Raw genomic sequence first — 20,159 nt, 5'->3', positions numbered from 1 at the left:
TGAGACTTGGCTAAGTGTCAGTAAGAAGAAGCTGCCATCAGCTGCGTGCAAGCCGTATCTGGAATTTTTATATTCTGCACCTTCGAGGGTGTGAGGAGGGCGATTAGGTGAGAGCACCCTGAGGTCGCTGCCGCCCGAGGCGCCCGTCAGTCCCAGACAGGGCTCCTTCCTCCATCGCCTGGCTGACCAACGCCAACTTTCCTTTCCAAATGGTCATCTATCCACCATTTGGGGTCAAAAGAGTTTGTGTTCCTGGGTCACTAGTAAAAAAGCCTGCAGTACTAAGATCTTACTCCACAGTCACATGAAACCCTGAGGGTCTCTTTTAATTAAATGACACACAACTCAAGCAGCTATTAAATAACCCAACCCTATGTGAATCTATCAGAAGCCATTAAGACAAAAAAAAGGTGTCTATTAATTACAAAAAGGAAAAAGAAAGTTGGTGGGGGGACAAAACGGAAGAAACCAGCTTAACGGGAGCCTGTCCTGTACCTCAGACCCCATCTCCAACCTGCTCTCTCACTGTGTGGCATTACCTGTTAGGATGAGAATTATAACCACAGAAAAGATGTCTGGGTTTTCGGCCAGCACTCCGGGGGCGTTCAGAGCCATGTGTGTTCGCGAGAACTCCCCAATGGGTTTGCCAATCAGCTCGTCAAACGTTGCACTCCATGCTCTTGCCACACTTGAAGTACCTGTCACAAACACACACACCAGAGGACAGTGAAGGGAAATGACTGACAGCATGTGTCACCAAGCTGGACGATGGCATCCGTGCAGGGTCACAGAGGGTACAGTGGATTCTGCAGCGGCAGCCAGACCCCAGCAAGTGCAAACTCAGGAAAGGGTCAGTTAGTGTTCACGGTGCAGTGAAAAGTACCAGCAGGCTTCTAGGGCCTGGACAGAGCTGTGTTTTCCACCACTACCCACACCTACATGTATACTTCTGTTTCAAATATGTAACGAGAAATAAAGGGTTTACAAAACAATGTTACCACTGAGAAGCACTCGCATGGTTTTGATTCAATTCTACCTATTTTATTTCCTGGTGGCAAGCCGTGAAATGGATTTCTCGATGCCCTTACGGGTTGCAGTGAGCCTTGCTCAGAAGCTCCTTTTCCAAGACCCTCCTAGCATCACAGCTGACAGGACCTGCCTCCTGCAAGAGGGGGCCAGGGACACCTGCAGTGGCTGACCGTCACCTCAGCAACAGTCACCTGCATACCCCGAGCAGGGGAGCCACCTCTGTCACCTTGTGCCTGACCCTGGACGCACACCCATAAGTCCCCAAGCGCCTGCCCACAGACAAAGCCTGGCTCTCTTCATTCTCCCCTTACCCACACTCCACCATGAGGAGTGCACATGCAGGCAACAGCATTTGACTGTTCTCTCTCTCTGAATAAAGTCACTGCTTTTACAGCGCTATTTTTTAGGAAATGCCGCTAAAATTCCAGGATTCACATACAGCATTTTCCTTTCCTTTCACAGGGGGCCTTGCCAATGATTGTGGTCTGGATCACCCCCGGGAACCGGCCAGAGTGAGCTGCAGAGACTCCATCTTGCTATTTGGTCTCATAGTAAGTACTTGCCCAACCACTCAAAAATCTAACCGCGTTTCTTCACCCTGAGCAGCCCGCCAATTAGGAATTCTGTCCATCAAGGCCTCCACCCAGTGAAGAAACATGGTGTCCCCATCTCCCCCAGAGGCCGGTCAGTGCTGATGGGCCCCCAATGCCCCCCGGCTGGCTGAGACAGGGCTTCACAACCCCTGGCTGGAAGCACTACCCTCCCCAGTGGCTAAGGCTGAGGAGCACACGCAGCGACACACAGTGACCCCACAGGTAAGCAACTCTCCAGGAAAAGCCTCTGGAAGCATAAAGTGCATTTAACACAGCTGCTTTCCCACCAAGGGACCCGGGCCGTGTGAGCGTGTGTGGCTGTGTGCTGACTAAACACCCCCAAAAATTCATTGTTATGAATTTTATTTTCGAACAGACACCGCAGGGCTGAAAGGAAAGGGAAGGTGCCGGCCTGGTCATGTGTTGGTGGGCGCCCCACACAGGGGCCCAGGGCCGCCGTCCCAGCAGGCAGCACCACACACGACGTTCCCGGGACCCACGGCTCAACTCACCACATCCCACTGTCTTTTGATAACATGACAAAAAGCCAATAAAATATAAATAGAATGTTTAATGGCTATTTGTATTTCTACTTCTGTGAACTGGCCACTCAAATCCTTTGGTTATTCTTTTATTCAGGTGTGTGTTTCTATAGAATGGATTCAACCATTAGGAACATAAGTACTGTGGAAAACCAGTTAAAATGTGACAACTGTTTACTATACGTTGTTTTATAAGTAAAGAGCACACGGTATCAGAAGTATGCGCTTCAGTGCACGAGGATGTGAACAGCAGTGAAATCCCTCGACAGTCAGCTCCTCCGAACTCAGGCTGCCTTTTCCGCCACTGTGTCCCTAGCATGTAGCAAAACGCCTGGCACACGGCAAAGGCACAATAAATACGTGTTGAGAGAATGAATGAATGAATGAATGAATGAATGAATGAGAGAATTAGTTTCTCCGGGTTCTCAGATTGGGTAATTTCTACTTTCTTCTTTATATTCTTCTGTATTTCCCCCATTCCTCTGTGTCTGATGAATTTACTCTAGTAGTCAAAAGTGAATACTAACTAAAGGAGACACTCCTTTGAAACTAACTAGAAATGTCCCACAGATTCTACATCTCTTGCGTTAACAGGAATGACCGTGTGGCGTGGCTTGTCCCCATTAAGCCCTGACACCCCTGACTGTTAGTCCAGGGCCCAGGCCAGAGGGGGCAGTGGTGCCCGCAAGGCTGCCTCTGCCTTTCGTAAAGGGACACGGGGAGACGGACAGCAGCGAGGCGAGAAGGGGGCCTCTGGGGAGGAGCTGGACTCGATCTATTTGGGGAGCCAAGTGGGGCCCCACCATGCTCGGGAGGCGGGGATCACAGAAGGGGGGCTCACCGATGATGTAGGACAGGATAAGATTCCACCCAGTGATGAAGGCCCAGAGCTCCCCGACGGTGACGTAGCTGTACAGGTAGGCCGAGCCGGTCTTGGGGACGCGAGCACCGAACTCCCCATAGCACAGGCCGGCCAGCACCGAGGCCAGCGCGGCGATCAGGAAGGAGATGACGATGGCTGGACCCGCGTTCTCACGGGCCACAGCTCCGGCCAGCACGTACACGCCAGCACCCAGCGTGCTGCCCACGCCCAGCGCCACCAGGTCGAAGGTGTTCAGGCAGCGGGACAGCCGGCTGTCCTCCCGGCTGCAGTCCACCACCTTTCGCCTGAGCATCTGCTGGCCGACATGGAGCAGCGCCTGGCAGCCCATTCTGCCAATCGAGTCTGCCGGGACAAAAGGAACAGGGTGTCACATCACCAGCACTGCTTTCACCCTCGAACCCCTCTTATCGCCACGCAGACAGTGACGAGGTCCCTAATTGTCCCTTGCCGCTAAAATGGTTGAAATCTCAGAATTCCACCACCAGAACTTCCACCCAGGCCCGCCCGGCCCGAGGCTAAGCTCCCACGCACAGCCCCGGGGCCAGGGCAGCAGCTGCCTTCCCCTCGCGTCTCAGCACCCACGTTTCTGTCAGTGCTTACCTGAAACCTTGTACGCAACAGAAACTATGTAGTACAGGAAACACGTATTAATGGCACTGTTCCCGCCCTCAATAATGATGCAATTTATCAGGAAAAAGGGATGTTGTTCCGAGTGTACTGTTAGGGGGCAGCAAACCAAACCACACTGGAGTTTAATTATTAAAACCCAGAGGCCTCGAACAGCAACGACAATGCTTTTTAGAACCTTCTGGGATCCCTGGGGACAAGGACCGAGCTGTTTCCACTTTAAAGTTAACACAGAATTAGTTCCAGGGCAGAAAAATGTTGAATTACTATAAGTTGGGGCCTTTTCTAACTACTACTCCTCCCAGACCAAAATGTTGGCCCGATGTGTATATGACACACTCCTGAGTACATGTTCACGTACGGCTCACGTCATCCATCCTTCACATGAGGCATGGGCCCAGGAAGCCGCCCGTCACAAACAGCACCCAGGCCAGCGTTTAGGGGCTCTCCTGTGGCACACAGGCCAACCTTCCTGCGAGGCTCGTTCCGAGGGGAGACTGCCGGGAGCCCGTGGCCAGCAGGTCCCGGCACCTACCCTCAAGGACGTGGGACTAAGCTGCCACCCTGAAGTGTAGGCTGCCCACAGTGACTTCCTCCCAAAGAGAAAAGAGTCACTGTACAGTGAGGTGATGCTGGTTGCATGATGGGACGAGGGGCACCCCACCTACGGGCCTACTCCCCAAACCCGCAGCCCCAGCCTAATCCGGAGAAAAACGCCGACGAATCACAGAGGAGGGACACATGTGGCTACAATGAAGTCACTGGAAAACGCAAGTCTGCACGGAGCTCGCAGACCTAGCATAGTCCATACTAAGCACCTACAACACTCGGCTGCTGCCATGTCCTGGCAGCCCCGGCCACCGGGGCACAGGGCAGGCTGGCCCCCTCCTGGCCCCAGGGCAGGGCCCGCTGCATGGGTCATGTCCCTGGCCAGCTCCAGCTCACGGAGGCGGGCGTCGGTCCTTTCTGCACTTTACCTGACAGGCCCAAGGAGGAGAATCATCCCACGTGGTCCCCTTTGCACAAAGAGGAGGAAAAAACTCCAAGAGCCGCGTCAGACAAGGTCACGGAGCCCTGAGGCTCTGGCTTTACAGGTAGGAAGGAAACGACCTTATGATGTCGTCGGGGGGTGGAAGGAGGGAGGAAATGAGGAAAGATCATTTCCTAATTTAGCAGGGAAACTGGACGCCAGCTCTGACACGAGCGGAAGAAGGCAGGTGACAGAACAAGGGAAGCACCAGCACAGGGGCAGTGGCTTCCCAGGGGCCATCAGCACCACACACACCGGCCTGTTCTTGAGAGCTCTCAGGTCAGGAGCACATTCTGGGGGACGTGGGTGTCCCAGGCAAGCGAGGGTTCCGAGTGGCTTGAGGGCGGCAGGTGTGAGGACCTGCCTGGGCCACAGGGCCTGGGGAGGCCGCAGGGCTGTCCCCATGAGCCCAGCCAGTCACTCGTCCTGGAATTGCCTTTCCTTTTCTTCCTTCTGGACTCAACTGGATTTTCTCCAGGCAAGTTGTAAATCACAACAAATTTAACAGCAAACAATTGCTTGGGTAGCAAGTTCAAAGGGAAGATGTGACATTTCAGTGCAACCCTTGGCAGAGAAGGCTATGGCTGGGGACATGCTGGGGTTTGGCGGGGAGCTTACAGGGAGGTGAGGGTGAAAAGCTCCCCATTACCTGTATTGTTTTCACCTTGCTCGGCAGGCGTGACTAACAACCAGCGACCGCCTGCCTGCTCCCGTCCTCTCCGCGGTGTAGTTTTCGGTTAATAAGTGATTCTCTCCCCAAAACAATAAAAGCCAAGCACAAGGCAAAGACAGTTCGATGGGATTTCCTTGCCAGGCCTCAGAGCGGGTGAGCCGAGGGCCCAGGCGGCTTGGAAAGGGGGATGCAGCCAAGTTGCCAGAGGCAGCTAGGAGTCAGGTTCCCATTTCTGACAGGGAGGAAGTTGTGCAGGGGTCAACACCTACTTCTCAGAGGTTTTGACAGAAATCTCGCAACAATGATCCATCTTACTCCCTACACATTGATTATTAGAGCACTTACGTCAGATGGTCTCCTAGAAAACTAAGAAAATCTGTCCCTTTCCCACAGCAGTTCTAAGGCCAAGTTTTTTCCTAGATCCCTACAGAACAATAGGAGTAAAATGATTTCAGAGATAAAGAAAGGCTTTTCTATGCTGTGCTTGTACGTTTCTGATGAAGGTTGTCGGGGGCAGCGGGGAATGATACAATTTTTTCACTCTCCAATTTAACACTAGCTCTATCCCTGAAAAAGTCCAGCTTAATGGCTTCAGGGAGGGAGGGGAAGGGGTCTGACATAGGCTGGTACATTTACTAGGAACAAAATCTTAATATTGACATTTTACTAAATGAAAACTTCGGCTTTTCCTTTACGTGAGTGACAGTCTTTAGAATGGCCCAGGCCCCTGGTGGGAGCCATCAGAGTAAAATCTGTCATTGCAACAGGATGTACACTGTGCTGTACATCTCCCCGGGCTAAAGAAAGCAGGTCTTCACTGGGGTGCTAGCCTTATGGGACCCCACTGGTAGCCAGTAGTCACGAGCAGCTGGCCAAGCTGGCGTGGGGGTGACTGTCCCCGGCACCTGGAGGGCTCCAGAGCACATGCGAATTTAACAAGGAAGGAAGCAGAAAGCTCAGGCTGAGTGAGCGGCAACCAGGTGGCAGAAGGGGCCCAAGGAAGGAGCTTCCAGGACACCGGCCATTGAGGGAGAAGGAGACTCAGGGCAAGGAAGAAAACCTGTGCTGAAGGAAGTGTTCTCAAAGCCGGATCTCCACTTCCCCCCAGATGTTAGGAGGCCCAGGTGCAAAAACTTAAAAAAAAAAACACAAAAAACCAGAGTGTAGAGAGGCCTGGTAGGCACTCAACATGGGGCCCCCCAAGAAGTAGACATGGAATTGTGAAAGGAGATAAGAAGGTGACAGCTGAGCCACAAGTATAGGAGTGGGAGGAGGGGTCAAAAATACAAAACAAGGGTCAGGGGCAGGCTCACACCCACATGTCCCCACTGGGCAGCAAGCAGGAGTCCGTCTGCCTCCACTGAAATGGTGACTTGGGAACCGGGACTCTTTTAAAGCCCCCCAGAGTCTTATTTGTCTGACCCCAAGCAGCAAGGGACATGCTGAGGATATAAATAAATTCCACCAAAATTCACTCTCTCACACCTGCACCCGACACAGCCAGGGTTTCAGGAAATGCCTCAGCCCACAGTCTGACCCCCAGGAAGCAAGTGTGTCAGGGTGGGGAGGCCGACAGGGTGACAGGGCTCCACGGGGCAAGTGTGAGACCAGGAGAAGGCGCAACTGTCCATCTCAGAGACTACTACTTTCACGGGGAGAAAAGGTTCATCTCATCAAGTGAGGACACAGGCAGAAAGCCCGGAAATCCACCAGGCACGTCTTTGCATCTAGCCAGAACCCTCAGTTATAAAGACACTTAGGCTTTTCTAAATCCACAGCCTACAGGTACCGCGGCTTTTCCCCGGCACACGTTCCAACGCGGTGGCGGAACCGCACAGCGCCCACCATTTGTAGTCAGCTTCACAACCCAGTAAGTGTTCAGCCAACACTGCCCACAGTCACCTGACTTGTAAGTAGCGGAGCCAGGATTTGAAGCTGCGTCATCTGATTCCAGAAGCACTATTCCACCCCAGGGGCCCAACTGGCTCAACTTCGTCCAAGCTTACACTCCCTGCAGCCTCACGATTCTTAGTTTGTTTGTCACCCTGTCTGTAACCCTACAAATAAAAAGGTTGATGTGCGTTACTGACGACCTTTTCACGAAGGCCGACACCCCTGCAAAAGATTACGTGGAGTACTATTCACAAGGGGCACGTAACCAACACGAGGCACGCACGTCCCTCCCGCGCGGGCTAAGCGCCACTGGCTTCGACGCCCTGGGACCTTTACCTGGGACTGAGGAGAACGAGGCCCAGTCGTCCCTCAGTACCCACGGAGGCTGCTTCCAGGCCCCCCTGGGATAACAAAACCCGCGGATGCTCACGTCTCTCATATGAAATAGTGTAGTATTTGCATGTGAACTCCACGTCCTCCCTGTCCTCCGAGTCACCTCTACATGACTTATAGCACCTAATGCAACACAAATGCTATATAAATACTTGTTACACTCTATTGTTCAGGAGACTGATGACGAAGAAAAAGCCTGCACATGCTCAGTACAGACACAACCATCATAGGCCTGACTACACAGTGCCCGTCAGCGCCAACGTCACTTTTGTTTTCAAATCTTTCCCATCCGCAGTTGGTTGAGCCTGCAGGTATGAACCTGTGGAGATGGACAGTTGGCTATAATTTGGGCAGCAGGGCCCAACCAGGCCCACACAGGGAGGAGAGACTTAGAAAAGGCACATGGAGGCGAGAGCTTGACAGAGCAGATGCAGTAAATATGATGCTGCAGTAATGTCTCTGATACAAACGGGGGAAGCGTCAAAGCAGCATGTACAGTGCCCCTTAAAAATAATAACATATGAATATAAGTGTATGTGAAGAATGATCTGGAAGGAAAATTGAGGGTGTTGTCTCTGAGTGGGAGATTATGGGCATTTTTTATTTTCAGCATTTTGACAATTTTTCTATGAGTGTGTACTGCTTCTAAATTAAAGGGAAGGAAATCTCTTTTAATGAAACAAACAAACAAGTGAAAACAAGAGGGGAAGAGGGTCAGCCCACAGACAAGCTAACCCATGTCACGCGTCCTTCTCAGAGACATGGGTAACTGGGCACATGGCTTCATGTCGCTTTCTCTCTACCTTTGTACATGCTGGGAAATTTCCAAATGTAAGTGTGAAAAGAAAGGAATTCATGGAGGGCTGACCCAGAAAACAATGAGGAAACTCGACCAGCCCTGGCTGCAGAGTAAAGTCTTTCATGTAGGATTAGGTGGAACCATATGAAATTGTAGATATCCAGTCATTTTTACCTAGAAACACAGCCCAGAGCAGAGAATTTGTACTGGGCAGTTGTCTCACCTCTCACAGGCTGTCCCTAGATATTTCTCTGAGCCTAAATCTGTATCATTTGGGGAACGAGCCTGAAATCAGAAAAGATCATATGAGCGGCACTGACCTCTCACCTTTCAGCACGTTGCACCCTAAGGAGGTGGGGGGCGTACATAAAACACAGGCCCCTGAGCTGCAGGTGACATCCATCAGACAGTGACAGGTGAGGCCCATTGCAGGTGTGTGGAGCGGGCAGAAGGGTCTCACATGGCTGGCGGAGGGACTTATACTTTACTCAGATGTAAAAACTTTATGCAAAGCAAGGGCATCAACAAAACAGTGCCGAGAGGACTGCTCTGGTCGCGCTGTGAAGGACAGACAGGAGGAGGAAACAGCCTGGGCCTGCCAGGTGCTCGTGCCTCAGCCTTCTTTTTGGGGCAGCAAATCAATACGCTGGCCTTTGAACGCGGTCTTTCAATCCAACTACAAAGCACCATTTTGCACAAGCAAATGCTACCCTTTCATACTTACCTGCCATTTGCTCCCAGTCCCTGTTTTTTCCTCAAAGAGCCCTGAGAACACACCCTTGGTTACCATGGGGATTATCTCCACGGCACATGTCATGCACAGACAACCCCTAAGCAGGAAATGCCACATTCTATGATAGGTCTGGCTGTCCCATTTGCAACCGTACTTCACGGGTGGCCAAAATTCCAGACACTCACCCCCAAAGAAAAGCATTTGAAATTTGAAAGCAACGTCACAGCCTCCTGGCCTGGTTCACCACCTTGCCTGTCTTCAGTGCAGCAACTGCTCGCCGTGTTTTTCCACCGGGACGGGACACTTTCTTTTTATGTAATAAACTTGGAGGAAACGTCCTACTCGGCGGTCACAGAACGCTCTCTGTTAGAATGGGACTCAATCTGTCTGAAGTCACTTGGAGGCATCAGAAACAAATGGCTAACGAGGGCCTGTGAGCACCGGGATGGTCGAAGCCCAGGAGAGGACCGACCGGACAGCGGGGCTAAAATCAGGGACGCGTGAAGCAGCCCAGTGGTGGACAAATGCAGTTACTGCCACAAGGCGAGAGCTGGGCGGTGGCAGTAAAGCAGCATGGCACATGGGCCATATGTGCAGCGTACGTCACAGGCAGTGCCACCTGCTCTGCTTTAATGGAAGGCTTCAGGGCAATCTAACCACAGCCTGTCACTCCAGGCTCCCTACACTTGATCCCAGAGATCTCAATACGCCAACATTCAGTCACCCAGACTGCAGTTATCTGACGCTTCTCCCCTTCCGGTTACTGCTTTACAACAATAAGGCTCTACCTTCAGAGAATGAAGGGAGACAGCACAGACTTCTGCTGTTTTTAAGGAGCAAAAGGCTGCGAACAGACTTTGCAACTTCCTCCCCACCCCTATGCCCCCTAGACGCCCCACTGCCACAGAGAAGCCCATCTCTCCTCCTAGAAGTTCACCGACGAGGCAGTCACTTGAGACTCGGGCCACATTTTCCGACACAAACAATGCAAAGCCACATTTGGGCTCTAAGGCAGCTCACGAAAAGCAGGTTAACCCGCAATGTTGTGGAGCTGGGCACAAGCACATCCACGTTGGTGGGAAGGATAGAAGGACCCTGCAGAGTTATGACCCCTCAAAAGATTGAAAATCATGAGTCACTTTGGGAAAAGGAAAGGAGCACAATTTTTCAGAACATGGACAGCAGATGGGAACCACTGCTCCATCCCTCCTGTCAAGGAGCGTTCAGGAGCGGTGGCCTGCGGTGGCCACTCTAAGGTGGCCTCCTGGTGTGAGTGTGGGTGGGGCTGGAACTTGCTGGGACAGAGGGGATGACGTCTCTCCCGTGACCATGTTAGGTCACCTAAGGCCCCACCCTGCTGGCCGGCTGTCCTTGCTGGCTTGATGAGCTCAGTGGCCATGCTGGGAAAACCCACGTGGCAACGAACTGCAGGTGGCCTTCAGGTCAGCCAGCAAGAGGCGGGGGCCCTAAGTGCGACAACCACAGGAACTGGATTTGGCCAAGGACCCAGGGGAGCACGGAAATAGATTCCACCCCAGCCGAGCCTCCAGATGAGAACCCGGCCCCGGTCAGCACCTGAGGGCAGCCTTGCGGGACTCAGCACAGCACCAGCTCCGCTGCACTACGTCTCCTGACCAGAGAAACTTGGAGAAACAGCTGTGTGTTGGAGCTGTTACATGTGGGAGATCTATTCTGACTAAGCCATGGTCCCAGCAGCCAGGAGGTAATGAGTTTGCATTCATTCTCTGAGCAAAACGTCAGGGCCTCAGCATTTCTTTCACCTTCTCAGCTTCGATGGTTGACTTAACCTTTACTTCACCCGAAACTTATTTTTCCTTCGTTAAGGCTGACTGGGAAACAGTTTCCTCCTTCTGGAAGAATGGCATACACCAAATGGCTATGTTTTCAGTTTTTAAAAATTGTGTATCTACGCTGTGCCGCAGTTCTAGTCTCTGCTCTCAGGGTGGTCACAGGCTGGGCAGGAAGACACAAGCAACCACCCATCCGGTCAACAAATACGTATCTCACGGCCCCTACGTGCCGCCCCCTCCTAGGTGCTCAGGGAATGAGGGAGCGATCGGAGCCTCCACCCTCCTGGCTGGAGGAGACTGAGCACCCAAAGAGCACACACAGGCTTGGCGAGAGACCGAAAGGCCAGGAGACGCACCACTTCTGTCATCTGGTTTGCATCTCTTCACCCAAGAAGGGGCGACATCCAGTGGTGTCTAGCAGGTTGTGGAGTCCCGATTTAGACACAGTTCAGGACCTGTGCCCAAGGACCTAAGAGCCATCGAGGGCTTCCCATGCATGTGGTCCTAGCACTGTTCACCGCAAGACAGAACAGTCTGATGTAGGCTTTTCACTCAGAGGAACACTCACCCCCCACCAGGTCTGGTGTTAGGTAACAGAGGGAGAATGTCTGCTACCACCGCCGAGGGGCATCTGACTGTTGCAGCAGGACGAGGAAGAATGCAGAAGTACTCACTCTAAGCCCTTTTACTAAATAATTGCCGGAAGGAGAAGGAAAGAAAAGAATATCGGAGGCTTACAGTGGCTCCTGGCACTCGGGGAGCCCCCTCCCACTTCCCTTCTGGCAAGGACCTAATCTTCCTGACTATCTTTGGGAAAGTACACCTGGTAACTCTCCACCTTTGCTCCTGACAGTTACAAGGTTGCAGCGGCCTCCAACATTACTTAGAGCCGTAACCACTCCCCCACCCGCCCCCAGAACTAGGAGCTCGGGGAGCCCCTCCTCCTTCCGTCTAGGTCAGAGTAGCAACTCAGAGCCGCTGGCAAAGGCCACTGGCTACATCCCCCACGAAGTCCTGCTGAGGAAACACTCCGCATGGGCCACTGGTCCCCACTGTATGCGCACCCCTAATAGGGCTGTAGGCTCGGCACTAGGAGCATGGGCGGCCCCTGGGCACTGTAAGAAGAGGAGCCAGAAGGCTGTCAGGTGGGGTTCTTTAGACAAACACACTCACACCCTGAGAAACAACCTCCATTTTGTGTGTGTGTGATAAATAAACAGTGATAATGATGAAATCTCTCTCTACAGGGTCAACTTTTTTTTAATTGAAAAATAACTGGAACAAAAACCTTCAAGTATTTTAACAGCAAAACCCTTTCCTCCCAAACTACATCCTATGTCAAACCCAAATGAGAATCAGACGAAACTGGAGCTGCTCTTTATTTAAAGAGGGGTGGGGGTGCCAAGGCCCCCTGGCTACCCTGCACCTCACCCCGCCGTGCCCGCCTGGCTCCTGTGCCCCCTCAGGACTCTGGGAGCCCGAGGACCTGCCTGAAACACACTGCTCTACAGCACCTAAACCCAAGAACAAGCTACAGGAGAATTCTTAAGTAAAGGAGTGAAAGACAGAAGAGGGAAAGGAACAGGGGCAAGACGAACAGTTTGGGAGCAAGGGAGAAACTGGAGCCAGCCTTTGACCTTGAGAAATGCAAAGCCTCCCAGAGCCAAAGGCAGAAACAAGGCTGGAGGCATCCCGGGTACACTGCACACCAGCACCCACATGGAGCACAGGGCGCCCAGGGCCGTGGCCCATCCTCTCCGCAGCACGGCCGCAGCCAGGCACCTGTGCAGACGGGCTCACCCGCTGCAGGATGCTAAGCGTTCCAGTGGAAGGAAATGGAGGAATTGAAGAAACCCACCATGGTGAAAAGGCAAACCTGTTTTCTGATGAGAAGCCAGTGCTAGATGAGTCTGAAAAAGCACAGCAGTTATAAATTTTAAAAGGGCGACAACTGAGGGATTTTATTGTCAGTTCACTTAAAACATTAACAGCCGTCTGAAGGTCTAAGTGAACAACATATTCCAGCACGCAAGTGACACTCATCCCTCTGGGGAGCTGAAGAGCTGACTGTACCTGGGGTGCGATGCGAGGCCTTGTCACCTTGTCACCTGACGCCTGGGTCGTGGAGCAAAGACGTCTCAGGAGGGATGAGATGAGGGCTTCAGGCTCCTGAGGGGCAAAGAAGAGACGTCAGACGCCAGAACCTCCGGGCCTGGGGCTGCTCCAGGAGAACTGCTTCTGGAAGTTCTGCTCAGCACGCGCAAGGACACCCCAGCTGTCCCACCAACTGAAGGCAGGACGAAGGGCTGAGGAGGTGAGGGGCACATCACCAGACCTGAGCATCATGGGGCAGGGGTGTCACGGAGGGACTTCAGGAGACAGGAGACCGGACGAGATGACCTCCAACTCAGAGATTCTACCACATCACCTCAACAAACAGATCAGAATTCAAATAACAAGGCTGCCGAAGCATCTCCCACACGGGCGATTTCCACAAATCTAGGGCGTGGAGGTGGGTATGTGAGGGCTCCGAGGCCACGAGCAGAGTGAACCCTCTCCTGACACTGGCACTGAGAACTGAGGTCAGTGGGGACAGAAACCTTTAGCTGGTTCCTTCAGGAAACTGGACTCCAAGCTGTACAGCCCGCCGTTTCACGATGCAGCGCTCCCACCAGCTGACACACGGCACCAAGCATGCACTGCCCTGATCACTTCCAGACGGGCCACAGACTGTTCTACAAGTAGGATGTGCACCATTGTCGTGCCTGGGGGCGTGGCCTGCAGTCGCAGAAGGAGTGACTGGAGTCCCCATGCCTGAATGCGGAGTCACTCTGCCCATCTCCAGAGGGCATGCTAAGAAGAACCTTCTAGCTGAGGCTTAGGAAGTCCTTTTTCTCATCTTGTCTCCTTTGCACATCCTCACACACTCACCTAGTAGCTGGAGGTTTCATTAAGCTTCCTGAATGTGAGTTGCACCTAATGTGAACCCAGAGAAGATTATTATGCCCAAAAGGCCACAGAGATGTCATCAACAGCCAGAGTGTTCTAACTTCCACAGCAGCAAACGAGCTTTCCAACAATGGGAATCCTGTTCCATCCTAACTGATACTGTTCGGACATTCCTTCCACATCAATATTACATTCTTTTCCACTTTCTATTTTGAAAACACCCCAACTTACAGAAGAACTAAATGAACATTTACATACTTCTCATCTGCATTTGCCAATATTTAACATTTTGGCATATTTGCTTTATCTTTCTAGAAAGAGACACTTTTCTCATGAACCCGATGCGAGCGAGATACGATTGCTACCAAGACACACTTGACCTCTAAGCATTTCGGTAACCCCTAAGAATGACACTCCCCGACCTGACAGTGATGCCATTATCACAGCAAAGAAGCTGGACATTCACTCAAACACAGCCCATAATCAAATGTCCAAAACTGTCAACACTTTGCTATTTTTTGATGCTCTATATCATGTGCCAGGTACCACAGAGCACTGAGAGAAACAATGATGAGTAAGGCTCAGGTTCACAGTCCGAGGGAGGAGACAGACATACAGACATCCTACTGTGAGATGGGCTCCCAGGTGCCAATTCATATGAGCGCCTGTCTTGAGAGTGACAGCCAGAAAAATGTCCCCCATCAGCACCTGTGGTCAAATCCTAATCCCAGGAACATGTAACTATACTAGTTTCCCTGACCAGGGGGAATTAAGGTTGCAGAAGGAACAAAGAGATTTATCAGCTGACTTTGAGATGGGGAGATTTTCCCAGGGTGGGCCCAGGGTAATCACCAGGGTCCTTAAAAGACAGAAGACGGAGTGGGAGAGTGTCAGGGGGACGCAGTGGGACACAGGCTCCACCAGCCTTGCTGGCTCTGTGTGTGTGTGGGGGGGGGGGGGGGGGGAGAGCAACGAGCCGAGGAAGGCCGGCCCTCTAGAAGATGGGAGATGAGGAACCGGATTCTCTCTCAAGAGTCTTAAAGAAACACAGCCCTGGCAGCACCAGTGAGACCTATTTCAGACGTAACCTCCAAAACCAACCTCCAAAACCGTCAGGTGACAAACCTGTGTTGTTTTAAGGCACCCGCCCACACACCCCAAAAATGTAGAAACAAGGCTGGAAACAGTCAGGGTGCTGGGTCTGGGGGTGAAGTCATCAAAGTCTTTAAGGTCAAGCCAAGAAAACCATGCTTTATTATTGTGGGAGGGAGGGAGGGGGGGAGAAAAAAAGGGAGGGAGGGAAGAAGGGGAGGAAGGAGGGAGGGAGGGAGGGACACTGAGAGCCGTGACTGGATCAGTACCTTGAGAAGAAAACTCTGGAATAAAAGGAGCAGAATCTAGAAGGCAAACAACTGGAAATCTCTGTTGCCAATGATAAAATTTGAGCTTTCTAGCAAAAAAATAGGATTTTGGAAAACTTGCATTCATCACCAAGATCTCAACAGCTTCCTAAAACTTAAAGAGATTTCTCTTGACAATGGTAGTGATAGTAATAAATGTGATTTTTACAAAAACATAACATGATGAAATGAACGGTGTCAATTTCGCAGATGTGTAAAATTCATCCAGGTGGTAATGCAGTGGGACAGACTCCTCCACAGGTAACAGGCTGAGGCAGGACAGACTGCTCTGTAGTACACAAGAGGGCATCCCTGAGGCCATCGTTTCTTTATATATTTCAACTAAAATAGCACATCCAACCCGCCTGACGCACAAGCAGACAGAACCCACCGCCGTCTATGAAACTAAACATTAAGCAGATTTGGAAATGTGTAAGATGACACCCCTATTACACTTTTCTTGTTTTGGAAAAGTTATTTTTCAAAAAATGTTAGTTATGTTCATATAGAATGGTTTATTGATATAATTTTCATTGGACTGATACACGAATATTTGTAATGGGATAAACAGTGATACACAGACCCACCTAAGCCAGAGCTGTGGGAGCCCTCGATAGTCTAAGAGCGTGAGGGCACTCAGACCAAAGAGTTTGAGAGCCACTGCCTTACGGGGCGCCCAGGGACGGGGGCTCAGCCCTGCCCGACACAGGCTCCCGCAGGCTCCTGCCAGTGACCACTGCTCACTTACTGTCCTGCCCTACCAGCAGCTCACACTCAACTTCACCGTCCTGAAGAGAGGACAGCGCACCACACAGCAAGCCAGGCTGAATCATCAAGATCAATGGGTCGGATTGGAACGCACGGCATGTAAGTTCATTAGTACTGCTTATCTTTAATCCATGAACCCTCCAACCAATTCATTCCATTTTTTCAGACCTGAACATTCACTTACTAAAAAGAGTCATGAGAATGCAACATACACGTCACACCTAACGATGTCAATGTCATTTATTTCATAAATGCAATAAGCAGCGTCCCAACACCACCTGTGACAGGTTTCCAGAAGCATGAAGAACTAAGGGATGACCATGACATCATGTGACACCCACCGTCACACTGATGGGAAATATATACCTAAAATAACCTGAAAACACCCGCAAGTATATTTGTACTGAACAATTTATAAACCAAAAGGAATCAGATCTTTCCATTTGGTACACTCCATTAAGCAAAAATGTTTTTTGATTTATTTTATTAAACATAAACGTTTTGACAACTGAAATAGCTGCTTTGCCCGTGAATGAGTTTTTGCGCTGTTCTTTGTCCCACAAAAGCCCTGAGTGCCAGACAGAGTTCTAGAAGCCAGGGATGCAGCAGTAGACTAACTCGACCAAAACAACTGTCTTTGTGGAGTTCATGTTCTACTAATGGGAACACCTCTCTGAAAAGAAAGAAGGGATGAAATACTAGGTGGAGTTAGCACACTTGTAAGCCCCCAAAGCAATTCCATGAGATAATTAGAGATTTGGAACACGACGAGCCCCGGCTTTAGCAGGTGCTGCGTCCCATGAGAAGGTCAGGTATCAGGGTGATGTTCAAGAATGAAGCTGCAAGTAGAAAGCACAATTCAAGGCCATCAGGCGGTCCTGTTAAGTCTCCTGACTCCAGTCAAGAACCAGGGCAAGGACAGAGCTCCTTGGGGATGGCCAAGGTCCTGCTGAACGGCCTAAGGGACAAGTAGGGAGTCCCAGTCCTGGAAGAGGGGCATCTGCAGTGTGAGACAGCAAGCCATAATTAGGCGTTTGCTTTGGCTGGAATAGTTTTGAAATTTCAGCATGAGCTTTTCGCTTGTTAAAAGGCAACACAGGCTAAGAAGCCGAAAGCCCTACAAAGGAGTTAAATGAACGAGCTTTTCTGTTCTAGGACAGAAACAGATGATGGCGTCCAGACCTGAGGCCCGCAGGGTCCCCAGAACCATGAGGGCTGGTCTCCAGGCATCACTGAAGGATGCAGAACTGTGCTCAGACACTCGCTCCTTCCTCCCCGCTGCCGCGGAGCCTGCAGTCTTGCGGTGTGGACACGGTAGGGGCCGCGCCGAGCTGACCATCACAGCTGCACCCACCAACGCTAAGAGCTCACGATTCCGAAATGGTTTTCTGGATGACAGCAACTTGGGAGCAATCGCCTGTCCTGAAACTGCATTGTGGATTTTCCCCCAAATCATGGGACTCCTGGTAACAGAAACCCACATGCTTTTGCGTGTCACTGTCCCCTACACTCCGTCCCACCCACACTTCTGGCTCCCACAGACAACTCTGTGCCCTCCTGACATGCTGCCCCTCACCAGTTTCTCAGTGATAACCGTGCCACCTTCGGACTGATAGCTGGGTTTTGCAGCTGTTACTAATGCTCGTCAGGAAAACTCACGGGATGGACACCGGTGTCCACCTGAGAGCGTATCTCACCTCTTCTCCCAATTTCCAATGTCCACCCTGACTCCACCTGTACTGTGGACGCACCCATTTCTGCCCCCCCCCCAAGGCAAAAACAACATTAAACATGAAAGCTGTTGGAAAGACCACACAATCTAGATAAGACATTTGTGGTTGTACCATGCTTATTATGGGAAAAAAATACCAAACTCTATAGGAAATGTGGTGAAGGAAATAACAGCCAGATATTTCTCCGAAAAGCAACCCTTCAAAAACTAAAATTACTATGGCACATTCTACACCAAGAAAAAGCCCACTGAACTCACAATTTGATGATTCATCCTTCCTCTGAGATGCAAACTACTCCTCCAAAGGCCACGGAATCTTTTGCTGTGCCCTGAGACAGGCCAGCAAAGGCCATTCTCCCCGTCGTCACAGGTCTGGGCGTAGCCAGCTGCGGGAGGCGGCGGAGGCTGGCAAGGGCCACATCAGAGGCTATAGGGCAGTGGTTCCACAGGAGGGATGTGGGCCCCAAGGGACACTTGTGGTTGTCACGATGAAGGGCCGGTGGTGTTGGCATTGTGTGTATGGAGGCCAGGGACGCTGCTGACCACCTGCAGTGCTCAGCTCTGCCCCACAGCAAAGATACGGAGCAGCACTCAGGCCGGGAAACCCCCTTCCTGGGCATGACAGTGGCCACGAGGTAGGGCAAAGTGCTCTACAGATTTATTTCGAAGTGAACTAGTTTAAAAATTATTATTCAATAATGTTGTTTAACAAACAAACAAACAAACAAAAAACACTACAGTGTGCGCAAATGAGCATGGCTTCATCACAAAATCCGTATCAACACGTCCTTGGAGAAGCCCTGATGTCCCCAGACCAGGACGGAGACTAACAAGAGGCCAGCAGAAAATGAGAAAGCAAACGAGGAAAACACACAGTGCGCAGTGAGACCAGCTTCACTTCCTCCTCCGGAGTCTGCCACCCAGGACACTGCTGGAGGTTCATTCACTCTGCGTGTGACACAGGGATGATGAAAAGTCTGAAGAGACAGGACGGCTGGGTGGGGACCAACCTGTGCAGAGCAGCCCCGGGAGGACTCCTCGTCCGCATTTCACAGACGAGGTGTGAAAGGTCAGACTAAGTCACTTTGACATTAAAGCTGCACTGCCAGCTTATAAAAAGTCCTTTCGGTAGGAAAACACCCTCTTTCGGTGTTCAAGTGGAAGGACGGCTCTACTCTGTGGTTCTGAAGAAGCACAGGGTGAGGCAGCGTGCAGGGGCCACGGGGGCGGCCTCCCTCTCAGAAAGCCTCCGCCTGCCAATATGCGCTGAGCCTCTTTATTTTTCACACCTGAGAATTTGAAAAATGAAATTGTAAGTTCTAAGTAAGAGTTGGAAGGGACCAACCAGTCATCTAATGCAGAAATCCTCTCAGACTGTAAAAGGCAAAAATAATTAGGGCAGGAAATAGTGGGGAGAAAGAGGAAGTGGGGTGGGTGCTGGGGTGGGGGCATGGAAGAACATACCACCTCCCCAACTCACCCCATTAAATGCTCTCACCAACTACCCTCCGAATTCTGACTCTGGTCCAGCCGTGATAAACACGCCCCAATAACAACAATAATAACAGCTAGCATTTGTCTGAGCGCCTACGACGTACCAGTGCCCTCTCGTAGGCACTGAGCGTGATGTCACTCAGGATTCAGGCTGAGCCCTTGCGTCTTGCTCACGCCACTCCGCCGGCTCACACAGGGAAACCAGCTGTAAGGGACACTTTTGCTGTGTGGGCTCAGCACATCTTACTCCAAACCCACCCTTACACTCCAGGGTTTTTGACATGACTGAGAGTTTACAGGAGACCTATAACAGGTCCCCTAGGGTGCTGGGCCACAATGTCACCACAGTGAGACTTCAGTTAGACACAGGGGCCATCTTCCCACTTAGCAAATAGGTTCTGAACAGGACTTTGGTTTCAATCCCTGATAAAAACCACTGAATTAATACTTGAAATAGATGAACGTTATGGTACATAAATTATAATCAATAAAACTGTTTAAAAAGAAAAAAAAAAAAAAGTTAAGAAGCGTGCATGCAGTCTGGGAGGGACTGCAGTGTGATTTTTCTCCTCATGGTGCCAGGGCAGACCCAGTAACGCCCAGCTTGGGAGGTCACAGGCCCGTGCAGGGCTGCTCCCGGCACGGAGTGTGGCACGGAGTGTTCCGAAAGCTCAGGAGACCTGGTCCAGCCCCGCATGCCCAGCGGCACCTGACAGGGGAGTCCAGCTGCTCTCCTGGGCACTGACAAGCTTGGCACAACTCCCCACAGGCAAGTGTCAGCTGGCCACTCCCACTCCCACGGGCAGACGT

At 51.3% G+C, this 20,159-nt stretch overlaps 1 protein-coding gene across 5 annotated transcripts in view; it reads right to left on the bottom strand.

Moving 5' to 3' along the window:
- SLC7A1 (solute carrier family 7 member 1) overlaps positions 1-20,159 on the bottom strand; it is a 64,516-nt gene that overhangs the window by 21,098 nt on the left and 23,259 nt on the right. For 4 of the 5 annotated variants that reach the window (XM_019736541.3, XM_019736542.3, XM_019736543.3 and 1 more), the window contains 3 exons: positions 13,080-13,175; positions 3,006-3,389; positions 540-698 (listed from right to left, as the gene is read on the bottom strand). In XM_019736541.3, the coding sequence (XP_019592100.1) occupies positions 540-698; positions 3,006-3,375 (529 nt within the window). In that variant the 5' untranslated portion in view covers positions 3,376-3,389; positions 13,080-13,175. The remainder of the gene's footprint in view (positions 1-539; positions 699-3,005; positions 3,390-13,079; positions 13,176-20,159) is intronic. The other variant, XM_019736545.3, reaches the window with a different exon arrangement.

This window comes from Rhinolophus sinicus, chromosome 16, assembly GCF_057876585.1.
Source record: "Rhinolophus sinicus isolate RSI-liver-muscle chromosome 16, RSI-T2T, whole genome shotgun sequence".
NCBI classification, from domain to species: domain Eukaryota; kingdom Metazoa; phylum Chordata; class Mammalia; order Chiroptera; family Rhinolophidae; genus Rhinolophus; species Rhinolophus sinicus.
This window is presented reverse-complemented; position numbering and strand designations above follow the sequence as displayed.